This window comes from Morone saxatilis, unplaced genomic scaffold (genome assembly GCF_004916995.1).
Source record: "Morone saxatilis isolate NCDOM2014 unplaced genomic scaffold, NCSU_SB_2.0 Contig12, whole genome shotgun sequence".
Lineage (NCBI taxonomy): Eukaryota > Metazoa > Chordata > Actinopteri > Moronidae > Morone > Morone saxatilis.
Genome location: NW_023339674.1, coordinates 22,621,097 through 22,639,481, shown reverse-complemented (window position 1 = coordinate 22,639,481; position 18,385 = coordinate 22,621,097). Strand labels below are relative to the sequence as shown.

Below are 18,385 nucleotides of genomic sequence, written 5' to 3'. Positions count from 1 at the left end.
GTGAGTCATTATTTACCAGTAAAAAAACACTCCCCCACTAATTTTGCACATTATGTTTTTTAGAATTGTATTTGGATAGGGATGCTATCAAACGCCTAATATGCATCTGTACTGTATCAAAGCATAAAAATACAATTTCTTTGAATTCCTGGAGACAGGAGCATATGGTTGACCTGGCTGGTTCTACTGTCTGTACCGAGAACTGAAGAGAGTCAGTGCCCTCAGCCATGCACAGTTGTACCTGTTCTTTAAGTGGTGCCCTAATAGACTTAACCTGCTGTATGCGCGACCGAACATAGCAACTACAGTCTACCTGTAAGCCATAGCTTAGTTATTTTAAAAAAACAGCTGATCGTTCAGAGAGAGAGCACTGATCCTGTTTAGTGTTAAGGACATAATGAGGATGTATTTTTAGGCACTACTCTCAGACAGACCGTCAAAAGTGGCGTTCAGTAAACACATCAACAACACTGCTCTCATAAGGGAAATTACTGGATTTTGCTGTATAATGGTTTGTACAATCTGATGTTTTCGCTGTAACATTGCAGCCATAAAGTGTGTTCTTTTCTGTATTTGTGTGCTCCAGGCCAGCAGAGACAACATGGCAAAAGTCTGCAGTGAAAAGTCCATTTTAACCAAGCAGCGGTTATCCACCAACACACATGATGAGGAGCTGGCTGTCATTGAAAATGGAGACAGCAGGTCTGATATCAGCATTACATTCTTAAGATTTAAATTATGCTCAAATATTCACTGTGTACTACTTTTTTGGGGAATTGTTGACTACTTCTCTACCACACCTGTGCTTTTTGCATTGTTGCCTAAGTGCTTTAACTGTTCCAACAACTGGGGACACATTTTTGGTACCTTCTGTACCTGTAAATCACCTGGTACCATTTGTATGGCATGATCTTGAGCATGTCACTGTAATTTTTCTTCCAGGGCTCACTCACTTTGTGAAGACAACTCTGAGAGAGCGCTGTCTTCGGAGTCCCAAAGAGACTCATTTACAGGTGCTGGGGCAATGGCCAGGTAAACTTCAATAGTAATACTTTTCTTAGTCTTAGTTCTTAGTCAGTATTTAACCAATGGTGGAAAGTACATTTACTCAAGTAGTGTACTTAAGTACAATTTTGACATACTTGAGTATTTCCATTTAATTCTACTTTATACTCCCCTATATTATACAGCAACATGTAGTACTATTTTTCTCCACTGGTATTCATTTGACAGCTAGTTACTAGTTACATTTCAGATATAAAGACATACAAACATATGACGAGCTGGTTGCATTTAAATTAATGCCTGAGGCTCAAACAGGTAAAATGTCCAATATTTCACAAAAAAGTCTGAAGGCTAAAAAAATTATAAAAATCCAGAAATATTTCTCTGTCCACTCCCATTAATCGTCATACAATCTCACTTTCAAGCAGCCTGATCCCTAGGTTGAGAACCATTGGACTTAACTCACTGTACTCCTCGAATGTTGCTTACACCTTGATGCATCATATTAACAAATATATACATTGATACTTTTACATAATATAGATCTGAATACATTCTCCACCATTGGTACATATTCTGTGAGATAGTATATCTCTATAATAGTTTGTTCCTAGACTAGACGGGTGTCACTTTGTTCCGTTTTCCCTCCCGCTAACATTCTAGGCTCTCTTACTTCTTCTTCATGCTGTGGAACTGGGCGTCTCACAGAGTGAACCCTGAAGTGGAGAGACATGACTCTTTCCTTGAGCGCTTCAGAGGCCCTGAGCTCAAAGACATCTCCAGTCGAGAGAGCAATGCCCAGTCTGTGGGCCACAACGACACAATCCATAAGAGAAAGTAAGTACTGGACTGTGTGGCAGCGCTGCCGGTGCACAGTTTATTTTTCTGGACTCACACTGACAATGATCTCTCTGTTTGAAATGACAAACAAACCCACCGGACAGTACAATTAATCACATGAGTGTCAGTTCCTCAAAACTCCGATTAGTCAAACTGAGCTGAATGATGAAATGATTCCAAGTGAGACAGAATATGTGGATTAGGTTTGGTTACAAGAAGGATTTGAATCGACTCCTTCACATGTGACTGGATCGCTTCAAAGCACGGTACAGAACTGTGAAGAGATATGGAGCTCCACAAGACTATTGATGCTCACCTGCCATTGCTAGATCAGGAGGTGAATAAAAGTGAAACAAATAAAGACTTTAACCACAGCAAATGCACATACCTCCTACTATGAACTAAAAACAATAAATATGTGGAGGCATTGGTGCATATGTTTATTGAGACTGGATGTCTACTTGACTGTGAGTCAGTGTGTTTGTATTGTTAACACTTATTCTGACAGATACCTCCCATATTATAATAAAAAACTAAAACTAACACTGAAACTAATACAAAACTTAAAGCTGAAGTAGAGCCAGGGCATGAGATACAACAATCAACTATCTCAAAGCCTACAACACAACGCGTCTTTATATCTTTCTCGGCTCTAATTGGTTGTTTTCATTTAGGCCTGGCGGATTCTTGTAAATGCCATTAGGAACACTAGAAGGACCTGATCTTTTCACAGATTATCTGTCTTATGTCAGGACACAGTGAAAACCAAATTTAAACGAGCAAACCCTTTCTGGAAACTAACTGAAACAAAACTGAAATGAAAACATAAATGAAAATGAAAACTAATTAAAACTACCAACTCTAATACCTAACGCTATTATATTGCTCTGCTAGCTAACCACTTGTTAACCATTAAGTGTGGTTTTATACGATGGGCGGTGTAAGCTTGACACTGTAAATCACATTTGATTGGATACATTTATGTAAACACGCCATAGTTCAAGTTGAAATAGATTTTTTACATTAGCATGTAACAAGAGATAAATGAAAAATGTATGTGTCATTTCAGTGCTTTAATGTCTGAAAATGTGAGGGTTCACTGTCCAAAAAACTTGTCCTTTATTTCTTTCCAAAGTCTTGCCAGTAAGTGGCCGCTAGCTACTTACAACATGAATAACTGCAACAACACAGACGAGTAAGTGTGTGCAAATCTGTCAAAAAATAGAAGAAATAGAAGAAAATAGAGGTAGAATAGAAAAATTAGTCATGGATCATGCTGGACATTCATAGCATCTGGTGTAGCATGTAGCTAATGTGGTATATTTTGCGGTAAATAGCATAGCTATAGTCCTTTACACAACATGTCTTCCAATTCTCCATTCCTGTTTCCTCCTGTATTAGACAGATAAAACCTTTGTTCCTTTGCTTGCTTGAGGGATTTTCTTTTGTTGCAAGTTGTGATGTGGGTTGAACTGATTTTACCTTTGGCCAATATTTAGATGTAAAATGTACAGGCATATACTGCTTGTTAGGTCATAATGGTTTAAAAGTGAAAGAAGACATGGAAACGTACCTGTGTTACGTTGCCATCTGCTGGACAAATATATGACCTGCACCAGCTCTTCCAACAAAGCCTTGAATCCCAAACTCTAGACAAACTCCTTCTGTAGTCCTGTAGCCCGCTCACAGCTCCGCTTAGATATCCTTCACCCTTTTTCACAAATATAAAAAACTAAACTTGTGGTCCGTAGCAAAAAAGAGGACAAAAAAGAGGAGATTAAAAAAGATGAGAAAAAGGAGGAGGAGAAAAAAGATGAGAAGAAAGACGAGGACAAGAAGGAAGAGGAGAAGAAGGACGAGAAGAAAGATGAGAAAAAGGATGAGAAGAAAGACGAGAAGAAAGATGATAAGAAGGATGATAAAAAAGATGATAAAAAGAAAGTAGAGCCACCGTAAGTACACAATCAGATACACTAAGTCTACTAGGACTAGGACATTTTATTACAATAAACAGATGTCTTTTTCACTCTTACTGTATGTAAAAAAAAAAAAAAAAAGAAATCTTGTGACAACATCAAGTAATGTTGAGTTGTTTTTAGGAAAGAAATCTGGATTATGGATCCTGCTACAGATCAGTACTACAAATGGCTGACCGTCATCGCAGGCCCAGTATTTTATAACCTGATAATGATTGTAACAAGGTATTGTCCATTTATCATCCGTTAAAACTTCACTCCGTGTTCGCAAAATTGTATATTTTTGCAAACGTATTCTCCTTGTCTTCTAGATCCTGTTTTAACGAACTCCAGGACACGTATACAAACCTCTGGATAGTCTTGGACTACACCTCAGACTTAATCTACTTTGGAGACACATTTGTTAGATCAAGAACAGGTTGGATTCTTTCAAATGTTTCAATACAGAATTTAAATATGTAAACCAATTTGTGTCCATTGTAGTTTTGGATTTGACTCCTAATTTAGTTTTTCTCTTCGTCCCCTTAGGTTACCTGGAACAAGGCCTGCTGGTAAAAGATGCCATGAAACTGAGAAGTAAATACAGAACAACATCTCAGTTCAAATACGATATGATCTCAATGATACCCACTGATCTGCTGTTTCTGAAATTTGGATATAACAACCCAGAGTTCAGATTCAACCGCCTTTGCAAAATCTCAAGGCTTTTCGAGTTCTTCGAGCGGACTGAAACCAGAACCAGCTTCCCAAACATGTTTCGTATTAGCAATCTCGTACTTTATATCCTCGTTATTATCCACTGGAATGCTTGTATGTTCTTTGCCATATCGAAAACCATAGGTTTTGGATCTGACACGTGGGTATACCCCAATATCAGCCACCCGGAGCACGGGCGCTTGGCCAGAAAGTACATCTACTCCCTATATTGGTCCACACTGACCCTCACCACCATTGGAGAGACGCCTCCACCAGTCAAGGATGTTGAATACCTCTTTGTCATTTCCGACTTCCTCACTGGTGTGCTGATCTTCGCTAGTATCGTCGGTAACGTTGGTGCCATGATCTCCAACATGAACGCCTCTCGAGCTGAGTTCCAGGCGAAGATCGACTCCATTAAGCAGTACATGCAGTTCCGAAAGGTCACCAAAGACCTGGAGGCCAGGGTCATCAAGTGGTTTGACTACTTGTGGACCGAAAAGAAAACCTGTGATGAGAAGGAAGTTTTGAAGAACCTCCCAGACAAGCTCAAGGCTGAGATTGCCATCAACGTCCATTTGGATACGCTAAAAAAAGTGCGTATCTTCCAAGACTGTGAAGCCGGTCTGCTGATTGAATTGGTGCTCAAGCTGCAGCCACAGGTATTCAGTCCTGGAGATTACATCTGTAAGAAGGGGGATATTGGTAGGGAGATGTACATCATCAAGGAGGGGAAGCTAGCTGTGGTTGCTGATGATGGCGTCACTCAGTTTGTAGTGCTCAGCGACGGTGCTTACTTTGGGGAAATCAGTATCTTGGGTATCAAGGGCAGTAAAGCAGGCAACAGGAGAACAGCCAACATCAGAAGCGTAGGCTACTCTGATCTCTTTGCCCTGTCCAAGGACGACTTGATGGAAGCTCTCACTGAGTATCCAGATGCTAAAAAAGCTCTGGAGGAGAAGGGGAAAGCCATTCTGATGAAAGACAACCTGATTGATGAGGCGATAGCCAACGCTGGCGCCGACCCCAAAGACCTGGAGGAGAAGATTGTCAAACTGCAGAGCAACCTGGACGTCATGCAGACCAAGTTCGCTCAGCTGATGGCTCAGTTAACCTCCAGCCAGACGAGAATGAAGCAGAGGGTCACTGAGATGGAGGCCAAAGTGAAATCCATTCGACCGGAGGACCTGTCAGAAGTGGTGGCCGACAAAGACAAAAAAGTGCAGTAATCTGAGATTACGGGATTTTTCAGTAAATGGTAGAGTGACACTTTTTAAAGGCCCATGTTTATATCTATTTATACATCTGTGTTTATTATGATCATAATGTGTCAAATTGTGTACAGTGTATGCAGCAAAGAAATATTTTTGTGTGTATGCTATGATTGACAACCAATTTCATGTGGTCATGAAACTGCTTGAGCATGTTGGTCAGAAGCACTTGTGTATGCAAACAAATGGCTTTTCATAGCCTTAGAATAATGACAAATGTTTTGTTTTTCCTGATATTGACATTTTTTCCCCAGAAAATATATTGATCTGTAAAGTATGAAGTACAATTCATACGTAATAATGCAACTGCAATATTCATTTGATACGATATGTGAATGTACAAAATAAACCCAAATGCAGTTCTGTTTATAAGTTACTATCAGCATACATCAGTTGTTAAATTGCAATGTTATATGTGAATAAACATTAAAATGTTCATATAACATATACTGTGTCTGGAGGGTCATTTTGTAGAAAAGAGTTATTACAGTATAATACATTGTTTTGGATTGTTTCTCAGTTAGTCTCATTAAACTGTTGTTACTGACTTTAAAGCCCCTGAACCTGGCTTCAAATCTAAAGTATTTCTCTATGATTTAAATATTAATTACTATAAAAGCAATTATCAGTTAAAACACAAAGAGTTTAACACTCAGAAACTAATTAATCTGCTTCATCCAAACTGTATGGGTATAGTTTGATTAGATTTGATTAATCAAACAAACTACAATGTTGATTAATCTCTATTCGTGCAACTGCCTTTTTCCAACTGACCTCCACTTTTTTGTGGTAATGTGGGATCTCATTAGTGGTAGTAAGAACGTGATAGAGAAAACACGTTTTCAGGTCCTTTAAATGTGCATTTGTTGGCCACTTGAAGGCAAAAGAAATAAGATGATAATACTGACGTGTTTTTAAGGTAATAAGGCAAACTTGTTGGCAGTTTCTCCACATCTGGGAGATGTGGAGAAACATGAGCATTTAGTGGGATTCATGTTACTGGACAGCCAGCTAAAGTAAAGCCAATATTTAGTCTCCTTTTGGCTCTGTTTTTGCTCTAAATCAAGAAAAATATGCATGTTTAGCTTCTACATGTTAATGCTCCTCTATGTTGATCAGCTACGTGCTAACTTTGTCTGTCCAAAGATCAGTGCTGAGCAGATAATGTACAGTGGTTTTTAGAACATTTTACTGTAAACAGTTGCCTGCTGTGGCCAAAAACTACTCCAGAAGAACAAGACTAAACGAAACAGTAAAGTTGCAAAACCATGAGCTGAAAGATGCTATAAAGCTACGTAGAGAGAGAGAAACTGCAGTTGTATATTGTTAGAAGAAATTCCTTCAGTCCATATTAAAGACAATGTTTATACTTTTTTTTAACCTTTATTTACTTTGCATAATAGTTGCTTTACATAAGAGTTTCACATTATTTGCACATTCTTTATGTACCTGAGATATTTGGCCAAATAAAACATTTCATGTGACTCTTTTCCTTATATAGGCATTGCACATTTGGCAACTGCACTTACAACTGTGCAATCAGGAACACTTAATAGCAAACAAACCAAGGGGAGAGAAACACTTCTTTCAGGATGTGAAAGTCTAAACTGACCAGTCAGTAACTACATTTTAAAACCTTGCAAGCTATTGATACCACACTACCTGGTCAGGTTCACTGTCTCACAAAACACAGTATTCATGTTCTATGTAATACAACAGGCACAGCACAGAAATACTTTAAAATAACCTCTAGGTTAGTGGTGAGTTTGCTCTCACGCCGACAGAAAATTGTTCAAATATAAGCTGTTCAGAGAGGCTATTTGGATTAGCAGTTTTATGAAAGGCTTCACCTCAATATACTACAATGACAATCGTAACCAAGGAGCACCATTATGCTCAGTCCACTCAGTTGTGGGAAGAGAGCCTGAGGACTGAATACTGCTACACCATGAAGAACTGAAAAACATGAGAATTTAAACAGAGTCTATGTGCTGTCATTTAATAAAAACCTGTGTATAAGTGCACTTTCACAGTTTCACAAATGAAATATTGTTCATGGTTGCACAGAAACAAAACACACAAGAAAAAATAAATTATTTAAGTGTTGTGTTAAACTCTTTGGGAAACCTAATGTACTGTATATGAAACCAACTCAATGGAAGTTCAGCCTCAGAGTGAAAGGCCGACAGTGGACTATGAATGGTAAGGGCTGGTTAGGCACAGGGTTATTGCAGCACTTTGTTTCCTGTCATTTAGCTCTGTATTTTTGTGATACTCCCTTTTTTTTAATTTATTAAAATGCAGTCACAAAACCTTCTTTGTGGACCTGTCACAGCATCCCAAATCCTTTGGCATAAGTGATGGCCTTGAGGAGTCTTTCTTTCAGTTTTTCCTTAGAGGAGTATTCTGGGAGCAGCAGTGCATTAAAGCAGGTGTGAGACGTTGGTAGCCTGAAAGAAAGGATGAGAAAGTAAGAGTACTGCTGGGCCTGGCAGCAAAAATGGGATAAATATGAGCTGAGAGAAGCTTATCGTGTGGGTTTGGGCATCAACAGACTGTTTTGAATAACACAATGAAAAAAAAAAAAAAAACAGTATGTTTGATGATAGAAAAACCCCAAAGGGTGACTGTTCTGTACCTGTCTGTGTCGGAGCCATTCTTGGCGATGATCATTTTTAATTTTCCAAGTCCGCCGACAGGTGCTCTGTCTGTGCCGGTGGTAAACTGAAGAAACAACCTCTTCTGCTCCTCTCCAAACGAGTGAATCGTTTCCCAGAAATCTCTGTGCGCAGAAAGTAACAGACAACTTTAAACAGCGATGATCTGACTGCTAAAATCTTGCAGCTAAAAATATGTCTTTAGATTATGACTTAGCTGTGGGGAAAAAAGCAAACTCTGACTTACTTGATGATTTGACTGTCTTTGCTATAACCTCCATCGTATTCTGTTGTCTTTTCAAGAGCTTCAAAGTCAAGTTTCTGTGAAGAGATTGCTCTGTAAGTCATAAAACACTGGCTGCAATAAAATAACACAAATATAAATTAAGGTTTGCTTCCTCACCCTGCTTCCACAGATAAGCAGCTCTACTTCCTCAGGTCTGAACAAATATTTCAGTGGGGACTCATTTGTGACAATTAGGAAACCTTTTTTGAAGGCTTTGAATTGTCTCTCCACGCTCTTGTTCAGTATGTACTCAGTATACAGGTCCACAAACTCCTGTCAATTGTAAAAAAAAAAATTCAACAACACCTGTTAAATATACAGAAAAGAAACTGCTCATTATTTACCATCTTTCATAACGGCAGTAAAGTGAATGTGAACCTTTAACCAACAGTGAGTCAGTGTATTCTGTGCATTTTAAGTGTTGTTTCTATACACTTTCAACAGAGGAAAGACTGTCTCAAGGAAATGGCTGAATTGCATCATTTTCAGCCATTTCATATACATCGAGTTCCCATTGCTGAGCTTGTGAAATGTATAAATCAAAAAAAGGAACAAGAAATATGTCCCTCATTGATTCTAATACTATTGTAGCTAGACAGTCTCTACAACAGCAACAGCCATTGTATAATTACTTTTTAATTTGGTGAGGAATTCATATCGAACCCCTGTACTGACTTAGTTACTGCAGCTCTTAAATTAAATTAACCGAACCATCCTTTACACAGAACAGTTTTGTGGCCTAGACACTTTTTTTCATTTTACCTGTCTGTTCTCCTTAGTAACAGGCATCTGTTCTCCCTGCTCCTTTAAGTCATATAAGACCGGGTTTCCAAAAAGGTCTGTGTGTGATATCTGGAAGGTGAGCATCATGTCTTTCTCTACATTGCCGGTATACTCAAGCAACTGCTTCAGACTCTGGTACAAAGCCTGCAACGAGAAAAGAAGAAACGTCTGCTGTTAAAGAAAATGCTCTCAGAATATGCTTATTTGCTTTCTTGTCAAGAGTTTGTTCAGAAGATCGCTGCCATCTCATTTGATCTGTCCGTTAAATATGAAGGTACAGCCAGATGACAGTTAGCTTAGCTTACCATACAGACCGGTAACAGCTAGCCTGTCTCTGTTAGAATTGAAATCCACTCAGCAGCACCTGTAAAGCTCACTAACACGTCAGAGTAAGAATGGCAAGTTATAGATGTGTGGTAGGTTATGTTAATGCTAAATGGACTGTACTTATATAGCGCCTTTCTAGTCTTCCAACAACTCAAAGCGCTTTACACTTCATGCCCACCCATTCACACACACCAATGAAATAGCATCGGGAGCAATTTGGGGTTCAGTATCTTGCTCAATGAAACCTCGACATGCAGCAGGAGGAGCCGGGGATCAAACCACCAACCTTCTGATTAGTGGACGACTCACTATGTGCTGTATTTGTTGGCCTCATCTTCACTGGTTGCCTGGCAACATTACGTGACAACAAGAGCCAAGCGTGCTCTTAACCCCTGGTTCCAGTCTTAATGCTAAGCTAAAAGCTAACGGTCACCTGGCTTAAGTTTCACATGAGAGTGGTATTGATCTTCTCATCTAACTCTCGGCAAAAAAGCAAATAAGTGTATTTCCAAAAATGTCCTTCTGTGCACATGCTTAAAGTTAATGAGTGAATACAGATTTAGCTTTATGCTTGTGGTTTCTTTCCAGCAACTCTGAAATCTGTTTTCTTGATTTTACCAGTAACATTACAACACCATACACATCTTCAGAAGTAATACAAGGCGTTTTCTAAACGTTTGGAAATACAGAACTGATGTATTGTCTTTGACTGTAAATTAAGTTTGGAGAAAGTTACTGTACTGGATGTGAGTCCGACAGGTCCAAGAAGACCCCTTTCTTGCCCATGAGTTTCCTGTAAACAACCATAGGGAAATGTACGTCCAGGATGCAGTTGTTGTAAATGGCGAGCCCGAGGACGAGTCCGACGAGAGTGTACTGCGCTTCATTCTCCAGTGAGGACGAATTAAACCAAAAAAGTTTGGTGTTGTCATCGTAGGTGAACATTCCTGTTGAGAATTTCAAACAGAAAGAGAAAAAAAGCCAGAAGCAAAAATGAAATACCTAAAGTATTTGTTTTAGTATTAGTTTTTGTGAAATACGCTCATTAGCTTAGCTTAGCACAAAGACTGGAAACGGGGAAACAGCTAGCTTGGCTCCCAAAAGGTAAGAAAAGTACCTCTAAAGCTCACTATTATCTTGTTGGTTTAATCTGTGCAAAAACATTTCCTGTATTCTTTACGTATTCTGTATTCTTTGAGGTTGCCAGGCAACAAGTTGAGATCAGGAAGTCGTTGTACCTGGCCAAGAAATAGACCTGCACATAACCTCCCGTAAAACCACATCCTGCCTATTTTACACTTCGATGTTTGTATGAATTAAATAAACAAGATAAAACATGTTAATTAGTGAGCTTTAGAGGTAGGCAGATTTTTTTTTTGTGTGTGCGTTTCCAGAATGTTAAGCTAAGGTCTCCTGGCTGTAGCTTCATATTCAATATTCAATGATACATGGGGAGCAAATGTAAACACTGTCAAAATGATTTCATTTCTCACCTATGTCGGGATTGAAAATTTCCTCCAAGACCAATTGGAAGAACTCCTTTGAAACCCCTCCCTCGTCTACACCTTGCTCCCCCTCAAACTCAACAAACAGCTGCTTCTTCAGGTCAGACGGGTTCTCCATGGAGATCATCTCCAGCTGTAACACAGGGCAGTTGAATTAATTGACAAACACTGCGGGACTAAGCTTCAATTCGACATCTCGTCCACATGCAACAGTGACGCATCACGCCGTAACTCACTCTGACGAGGGCGTCGTCGATGATGTGATCTCTGCGTACTTTGAGCTTGAGATAGGGGTTGGGCTGCTGGCCCTGGACCATGCTGTACAGGGCCGTGAGGCGTCGCTCGCTGTACATCCTTATCCTGTTGTCGTAGTACAGTCCTTGGCTCTTGGTGATGACGTTGAGGATGAAGGGGCACGTCTGGAAAGAAAACTTGGTTTCGGCGTTGACTTTGAAGAAGGTGAAATCTTTGTCCATCTCCACCACTTCGTTCAGTGACTCGTTGACAAAATCCTCAAAGGGGATGAGGGGTTTTATGCTATCTATCGGCCTGAGACCCAGTTCTCTCTCCAGAGGGTCGACCCGGGGACCCTTCATATACAGCCGCTCCTCACCTAGCAGCTCATGCAGGGTGAGCTCATCAGTCTCCGGGTCTTCCTCGTCCTCCTCATTGTGCTCCACATCCACATCGCCAGCCTGGATACTTGCGTAGAAGGCAACTTTTAAACACTGAGTCGCAGCCACCACAGTCTCGTCATCATTTACCAGATTTTCGCTATCGTATTCATTGCTGACGACTGTGAAAGTGATGAGCTGCTGGAAGGTCTCCATCATGCGGCGGATGTGTGGGAGACCGTACGTGGACCAGAGCTTGGACAGCCTGGCGAGCGCAGTCACCGGCAGTTTGCTCATCGCCTTGCAGAACTGCGGCAATGCCACTTCAAGGTACTCTGGGCTGTGGAGGTTACTGTTCTCCAGCACGATGATGAAGATATTCAGGTAATCTGGGTTTGTTTCGTACACATCAAGGTATTCCAGGTCAAGTTCCATGTTTGGAGTGAGGTAAATGAGCGCGTTTACGAAAGCTGCCTCGGCCTGATCGATGGTTAGCAGTCTGTCGTAGACCCTCCTCACGGCGCAGATGTCCACTGTAACTTCACAAGGGTCGAACGTTTCATTAACACCCTCGTCTGGTAAAGCAGCCGCAGAGGAAGCACCCATCTTCTCTGAGGTTTGCTCATTCTGCTTCTCATGCTTGTCGGCATCTGGTGGTTTACAAGAGTCATGGTTTTCAGCAGTGTTGGGTTCATCCTTCCTGAAGCTCTTCATCAGCACCTCTGTGCTGGAGAAAACCCTGCCGATAATGCGGACTAGTGCAGAGTAGTCCCCTTTCTCCTCGCAGAAACTCAGGATCCTACATACACTGTTCTCTGTGAGGTAATGAACATCTGGACCAAAACAGTAAAAGAAAAATTAACACACTGAGCTGATTCAAAGTCAAAGTCCACAAGAATCTGAGTCAGTTTTACAGTACCTGAGAAGTCCTCCTTCGAAAAGAGGTCCGAATCGCTCATCTTACTGTCCAGATGAGTGTTTTCATTGGCGCTGGAGTGTGGGGCGTCAGGTTCTTTCTTTGAGGGATTGCAGAGTTTGGCGTTAATCTTAAACAGCTCAAGCGCTTTGGCAGCTGCTGAATTGTTATCCAGCGGTTGAAAATCACAACATGATGCGCAAAACTCATTCGTGCAGTCGCCATTTCCACAGCCTTCAGTTAACTGCCGAAAGTAGCGCTCAATTAGATGCTTAGCAGCCGCTCTGTTCCTGCATTAAGATATGTAAACAGGAAGTAGGACTGATGAGTCATCCATGGTTAGGAAAAAGAAGCATTAACACATTCTTGCAATGCAAATAATAAAACACGTGAAATAGATTTAAAATAAAGACACAATGACACAGAAATGGGAACTGACTGCATGTATATTAGTTTAGATACTGGTTGAACTGAGTGCAGGTGGAGTGCAGACAGAGCGACTTACATTCGGCTGGATTCAGGTATCCTCCTGCAGGCCCAAGTTACAGTCCTGAAAGAAAAGGTCAGCAATAATGTAAAGTTTGACTTCTCCTACTGTGCACAGACAGCCAATAACAAAAGGAAGCAGCTGCTACTCAGTCACAGTTAGTCAACTGATTCAGATATCTGATGCTATAGTGTCAGGATATATTATCATCTGATCTAATTCATATTTACTTTAATCATTTAACTACGGATGGCTGTAACATCTATTTATCCAGCAGACAAATAGAGTGGCTGTAGTTTCACCATACTGTAAATATGTTATGTTCAGATTATAATTGATAAGTGCACCCGCTTATAAATAATGAATGACGTCAGCGTTGCTGTGCCACGTGCGTACAAAGGCCCATTCTTAATTTGGAGACGCTGCTGTGTGATGGCTACAGACATTTATTAATTACAACTCAACAAGATACACTTTGTGTGTGTGAATAAAGCCTTGTGTCGGTGTGTGTGGAGGCAGCAGTTCACCTGCAGTCAGCTACTGTGAGTCTCATTAAGGAGAGAGAGAGAGAGGCACAGTGACAGCGGCTGTAAGACGTCAAACACAATATTAATATTAATGGCAATGGTATTTTCCCTCCATGACACAAACAATGAGATATATTAATGTCTTGTTTGTGAACCCTGGTGATAAAACCTAGTTAAAACACACGCGTTAGTTGCCACATTTGACCAGCAGAGTGATAGTGCAGAAACCCTCGCAGCTGTCTCTGTTTGACGACTTTAACCGCTGCTAGCTAGATTATCAGATAATCGATAAAGCGGCTGGGGAAGTGAACGCAACGCGACACAGCGTTACAGTGAGGGTGTCGGCCAGCTTCCAGTACTAACCTGTGGGTTGAACAGTGGTATACAGTCCTGTCTGTGTGTCTGTGTGTCTGTCAGTGACAGTGCAAAAAAAGAGCCGTGGTGTCAGTGTGAGAGCTGCTGCTTCATCCACACTCAGTGCTCTCCGACTCCAACACTGCGCTCAGTCCACACACACGCAGCCTGAACGCGACCCGGGTCCGGTAGGAAGGTAGGAAGGGGCAGCACTTTTTGTTCCTAAATCAGAGCAAAATATCCTTTTCTACCATCTTGTAAACAAGAGCGTGATATCTCCCGGCATGCAGCGCGAGGCTGTCAAACACCATGCCTCCCCCCTCCCTCCTCCACGAGCCACGAGCCACAGAAATACACCATAAATAAATCCAAATAAACTGTTAACCTAAAAAAAATAATACACAGAGTTTAATCTTTCATACACTTTATTTGTAACGTCTTTCAGGTCATTAGTAAACCGCTGTGATTGGACTGAGCTCGGTTTATACAGCACAATGCAAACACTGAGGAGGCTTAAAGGACCTACAGCTTCACATACTATACATTATGTGGATGGATTAGACACTGTGTGTACATGGAACTTGTTTTCTTATATTAAGAGAAATTCATATAATCTAAAATAAAAATATAAACAAAGATCAGCAATATTTTTTGATAACTTGATATAAATACCGCAATGTAAAAACAAATTACGATTACAAATGAGTCCTGTGTCAGCATTTATCATCATTAAAATGTACTTTAAGTATCAAAAGTAAATAAAAGTTCTAATTATGTAGAAATGTGTGCCCTGTTGTTATCATATATTATTGGACTGTCAACACTGATGCCTTTTGTGATGGTAGCAGTTTTATTTTGTATCAGCTGAGATTGAGTTAATTTCACAGACTTTATAAAGCCAACCTTTTTCTCTAATGTACCCCCACAGCCCCGTCTGATGGACTAAAGTACCCCTTCATCAACACCACCCATCATATTCTAAACACGTTCATTTAAACTACTTTTCTCCTTTTCTCCTTTTTTTTCAAAGACAAACAATTTCACTGTTTATTTATTAAAACAATCTACAGTATTTGATCCACTACTTTAGGTGTTTTATGATTCTTTCTAATAATTTCAGCTAACAATTTCAACCATCTCTCAGTTAATTTTAGCTATCTATTTAAGCGTTTAAGCATTAATATTGGACATTATGGATAAATAGTTACAGTAAGTTGATAATTAGCTATTCATCTCAACCATTCTTTTACTTATCTGCTTTATGTTACATCCCTTCTCATAGTCTTCCCCCTTTCCCCTCAGGGCTGGGTTAATCTATAACAATGCATCATATTTCATGAGATGAGATGAGAGTGTAAAATCTTTATCTGCAAAGTAGTAGCTGCCAAATAAATGTAGTGATGTATGAAATACAATATTTCCCTATAAAATACAGTAGAGGTACATTTTAAAGTAACATAAAATGATAATACTCAAGTAGACTATTATACCTCAACCTGACCTAAAATACAGTACATGAGTAATACTTCTAGTTGATATGTTTCACCACTGGATGTGTGTATGTGTAGCAGTAATTCATACATAGAGGCTATTTTTCATCCCAGTTTTGGGAAATATGTGATTAAACTGGGTCATTCTGTCACAGACTTACTATTAGCTAAAGCATAAACACAGTAAAGACCTTATAGATTAGTCCCTGTGAGTAGAGCTGTTCATTCATACCTTTGTTATTTAGTATCATAACTTCCCTTAATTATACACCTCTGCAGAGACACACGTATGTGGCTACAGTAGCTGTGTTGATGGAGGCTAAGACACAACACAATCTCTAAATCCTATTCATGAACCATAAATCAGACCTGGAATATATAGCAGGTAGTCAAACCTCTGCCAGCTCATTCTGCAACAGAGCCTTGTAAATTATGCATTATCTAATCTGTGTGCATTGCTCTTGTGGTGCTGATGTTTGTTATTCTGTCAGCGTCCAAGCCTGATATAGACTTTTACACTTAATGTGACATTTGGTTTCTGTACCTATCAGTCCTCTGTGACACACTGAGCAGTAAATAAATTAAACACAGGTAAATATAAAGGATAACTGAGAGAGAAATGCAAATATATTCATATTCTTAAAATAACTGAGTGCATTACCACCTTAATTGAGAGCATGTATGCAGGTATGAAGCTGCTTTTCATAAAAAAAATAAAATGATCATTATTAGCTATAATTATCTCTATGATTGTATGAGGGAGATTCCAAATAAATGTGTCATGTTGTTGAAAGGATGTCTTGCTCAGCATTAATTACCATCCTTTTGTCTGAGTGTATAGATTTGACACATGTCTGCAGTAACCAACATGCACACTGGGAGTCGCTGTAAGCACACAGCGCATCGTGCTCACTGCTCATGGACAGTTTCTTCACAAGGTGATTTCTTGTTTTTTACATTTTAGATGATGTGTTTCACATTACACTGTTGATAAAAACAGACACATTGTTCAGTTAATGTAATTACCTCTCAGGCCTTTGTACTTGTGACCCCTCATTACAGGTTGTATTATGTCTACTGTTGTTGTTCAACCTTTCATTGTTTTATTTGATTTATTTATTCCTAAACAGCAAACACTATCCAGTACATCACAAGCAAAAACCAAAGCTTCTGGAGCCCTTGCTTGGACCACACCCATCTTCAAACTGCCTTCATTTTGATCTCAAATACACAAGTGTGAAGATTTGTGACTGCATCTTGCACAGATGTGTGACAGTATGATATTGACGGGATCTGTCCGTCATACATATATGTATATATATATATATACACACATATAAACGTTGTACATATAAACATACACACCAAAGTACTCTAATATACTACAAATAAGTCACAGCCAGCAAGAAAACTCAACTCAGTTGAGTTTATTGAGTTTATTAAGTGCCCATGTGTTCACAGGTCAAACATAAATCAGACCACTATTCATGGGAAAGTGCAAACAACTCAGTAGTAAAAACATTTTACAAGGTTTTGTTGGTGGAGCTTGTCAGTGTCAATCATTTACTTAAAGGTCCACTGTGTAACATTGGCAGAAATATAATATAGGTATGTTTTCATTAATGTATAATCAGCTGAATATAGGAATCATAATGTTTTCGTTACCTTGGAATGTTTTTTATCTACAGAGGGAGCAGGTCACCTTCTATGGAGGCCACCATGTTTCTACAGTAGCCCAGAGTGGACAAAACAAACACTGACGGCCACTATACTTTCTCAGAGAACAGCCTGTTCTCATTCCTATGTTGTCAAATACAGACACGAGCAATATTCAGTTGGTTGCAATCCATATCTGCATCTAACCAGCTAGATGGCAGTAAAACCTGCACACCGGTCCTTTCAGTGTGGACGTGGTGACTCTTCCTCAGGCTGTCGCTGTGTGAGCTCTGAGCAACGCCCATCCTTTTGCATTACACAAAGGTCAAGTGTGTGGTGGTGCCTGTCTGGCAAATGCATTGCATGGGTATACCTTCACAGTGGTCAGGGTGAAAGAAAAAGGGTACACAGTTCAACAAAGAGGGTTTAATTACAATTACAGTGGAAAAACAATGATAAACATTTATTTCCTTTTATGACCCAAAATTGTAGTAGTAGGTAACTACACAAATAATTGCAATAACGTAATTTAACTCCTTTTTGGTGAAACCAAACCAGCCACACACTGTTGCAGCTGGTAAATATATGCTTTATACTGCTTTAACCACTGTGTATCACCAATATCTGCTTTTCTAATTAATTATGGTGCAGCCCCTTAAATCTATCTTTTGCAACAACTCAGAGGGCCCTGACCACTGGTGTAGACTACAGTATTTCCTGTGCACCTTAGACACTTTTGAATGAAGATCTCTACATGTTTTATATTAAAAAAAATATTTAAAATGTTGAATATATGGAGCTGTCTAATTGTTTTAAAGGTCCAATGTGTAACATTTAGGAGGAGCGATTGCTAGAAATGGAATATTAGAATCGTTGTGTTTTTGTTACCTTAGAAGGAGCTCTTTTGATCTACAGATGCCGGTGGGTTAAAGGACCAGTGTGTTGGATTTAGGACTAGTGGCATCTAGTGGTGTAGTTGCAGATTACAACTGATT

General features: G+C 39.7%; 2 protein-coding genes across 5 annotated transcripts; one reads left to right on the top strand and one right to left on the bottom strand.

Annotated features, from left to right (window-relative positions):
• Positions 1–601: 601 nt before the first annotated feature.
• Positions 602–6,050, top strand: cnga3a (cyclic nucleotide gated channel subunit alpha 3a). 2 transcript variants are annotated; one of them, XM_035653788.1, is made up of 8 exons: positions 602–702; positions 943–1,032; positions 1,669–1,842; positions 2,981–3,040; positions 3,597–3,797; positions 3,945–4,046; positions 4,133–4,239; positions 4,350–6,050. In XM_035653788.1, the coding sequence occupies exons 1-8, from the start codon at positions 602–604 to the stop codon at positions 5,744–5,746; spliced, it is 2,232 nt and encodes a 743-aa protein (XP_035509681.1). In that variant the 3' UTR covers positions 5,747–6,050. The 2 variants fall into 2 exon arrangements, with proteins under 2 accessions (XP_035509681.1, XP_035509682.1); XM_035653789.1 differs by lacking the exons at positions 2,981–3,040; positions 3,597–3,797.
• Positions 6,051–7,155: 1,105 nt separating this feature from the next.
• Positions 7,156–14,546, bottom strand: ube3a (ubiquitin protein ligase E3A). 3 transcript variants are annotated; one of them, XM_035653085.1, is made up of 11 exons: positions 14,254–14,546; positions 13,382–13,426; positions 12,880–13,166; positions 11,583–12,793; positions 11,335–11,479; positions 10,583–10,788; positions 9,494–9,658; positions 8,849–9,004; positions 8,693–8,766; positions 8,427–8,570; positions 7,156–8,238 (listed from the first exon to the last, which is right to left on the bottom strand). In XM_035653085.1, coding segments are annotated over exons 2-11 (2,511 nt in total). In that variant the 5' UTR covers positions 13,384–13,426; positions 14,254–14,546; the 3' UTR covers positions 7,156–8,117. The 3 variants fall into 3 exon arrangements, with proteins under 3 accessions (XP_035508978.1, XP_035508979.1, XP_035508980.1); XM_035653086.1 differs by having other exon boundaries at positions 12,880–12,976; XM_035653087.1 differs by having other exon boundaries at positions 12,880–12,972.
• Between the last annotated feature and the right edge of the window lie 3,839 nt (positions 14,547–18,385).

What these genes read in the sequence shown, in the direction of transcription:
- cnga3a (XM_035653788.1), top strand. Translation starts at nt 602, where the DNA reads ATGGCAAAAGTCTGCAGTGAAAAGTCCATTTTAACCAAGCAGCGGTTA. An exon ending in ATTGAAAATGGAGACAGCAG is followed by an intron (nt 703 to 942) that starts GTCTGATATCAG and finishes TTTTTCTTCCAG; the next exon opens with GGCTCACTCACTTTGTGAAG. An exon ending in CTGATAATGATTGTAACAAG is followed by an intron (nt 4,047 to 4,132) that starts GTATTGTCCATT and finishes CTTGTCTTCTAG; the next exon opens with ATCCTGTTTTAACGAACTCC.
- ube3a (XM_035653085.1), bottom strand. An exon ending in TTCGAAGGAGGACTTCTCAG is followed by an intron (nt 12,794 to 12,879) that starts GTACTGTAAAAC and finishes GTTTTGGTCCAG; the next exon opens with ATGTTCATTACCTCACAGAG. An exon ending in ACCTGTCGGACTCACATCCA is followed by an intron (nt 9,659 to 10,582) that starts GTACAGTAACTT and finishes TTCTCGTTGCAG; the next exon opens with GCTTTGTACCAGAGTCTGAA.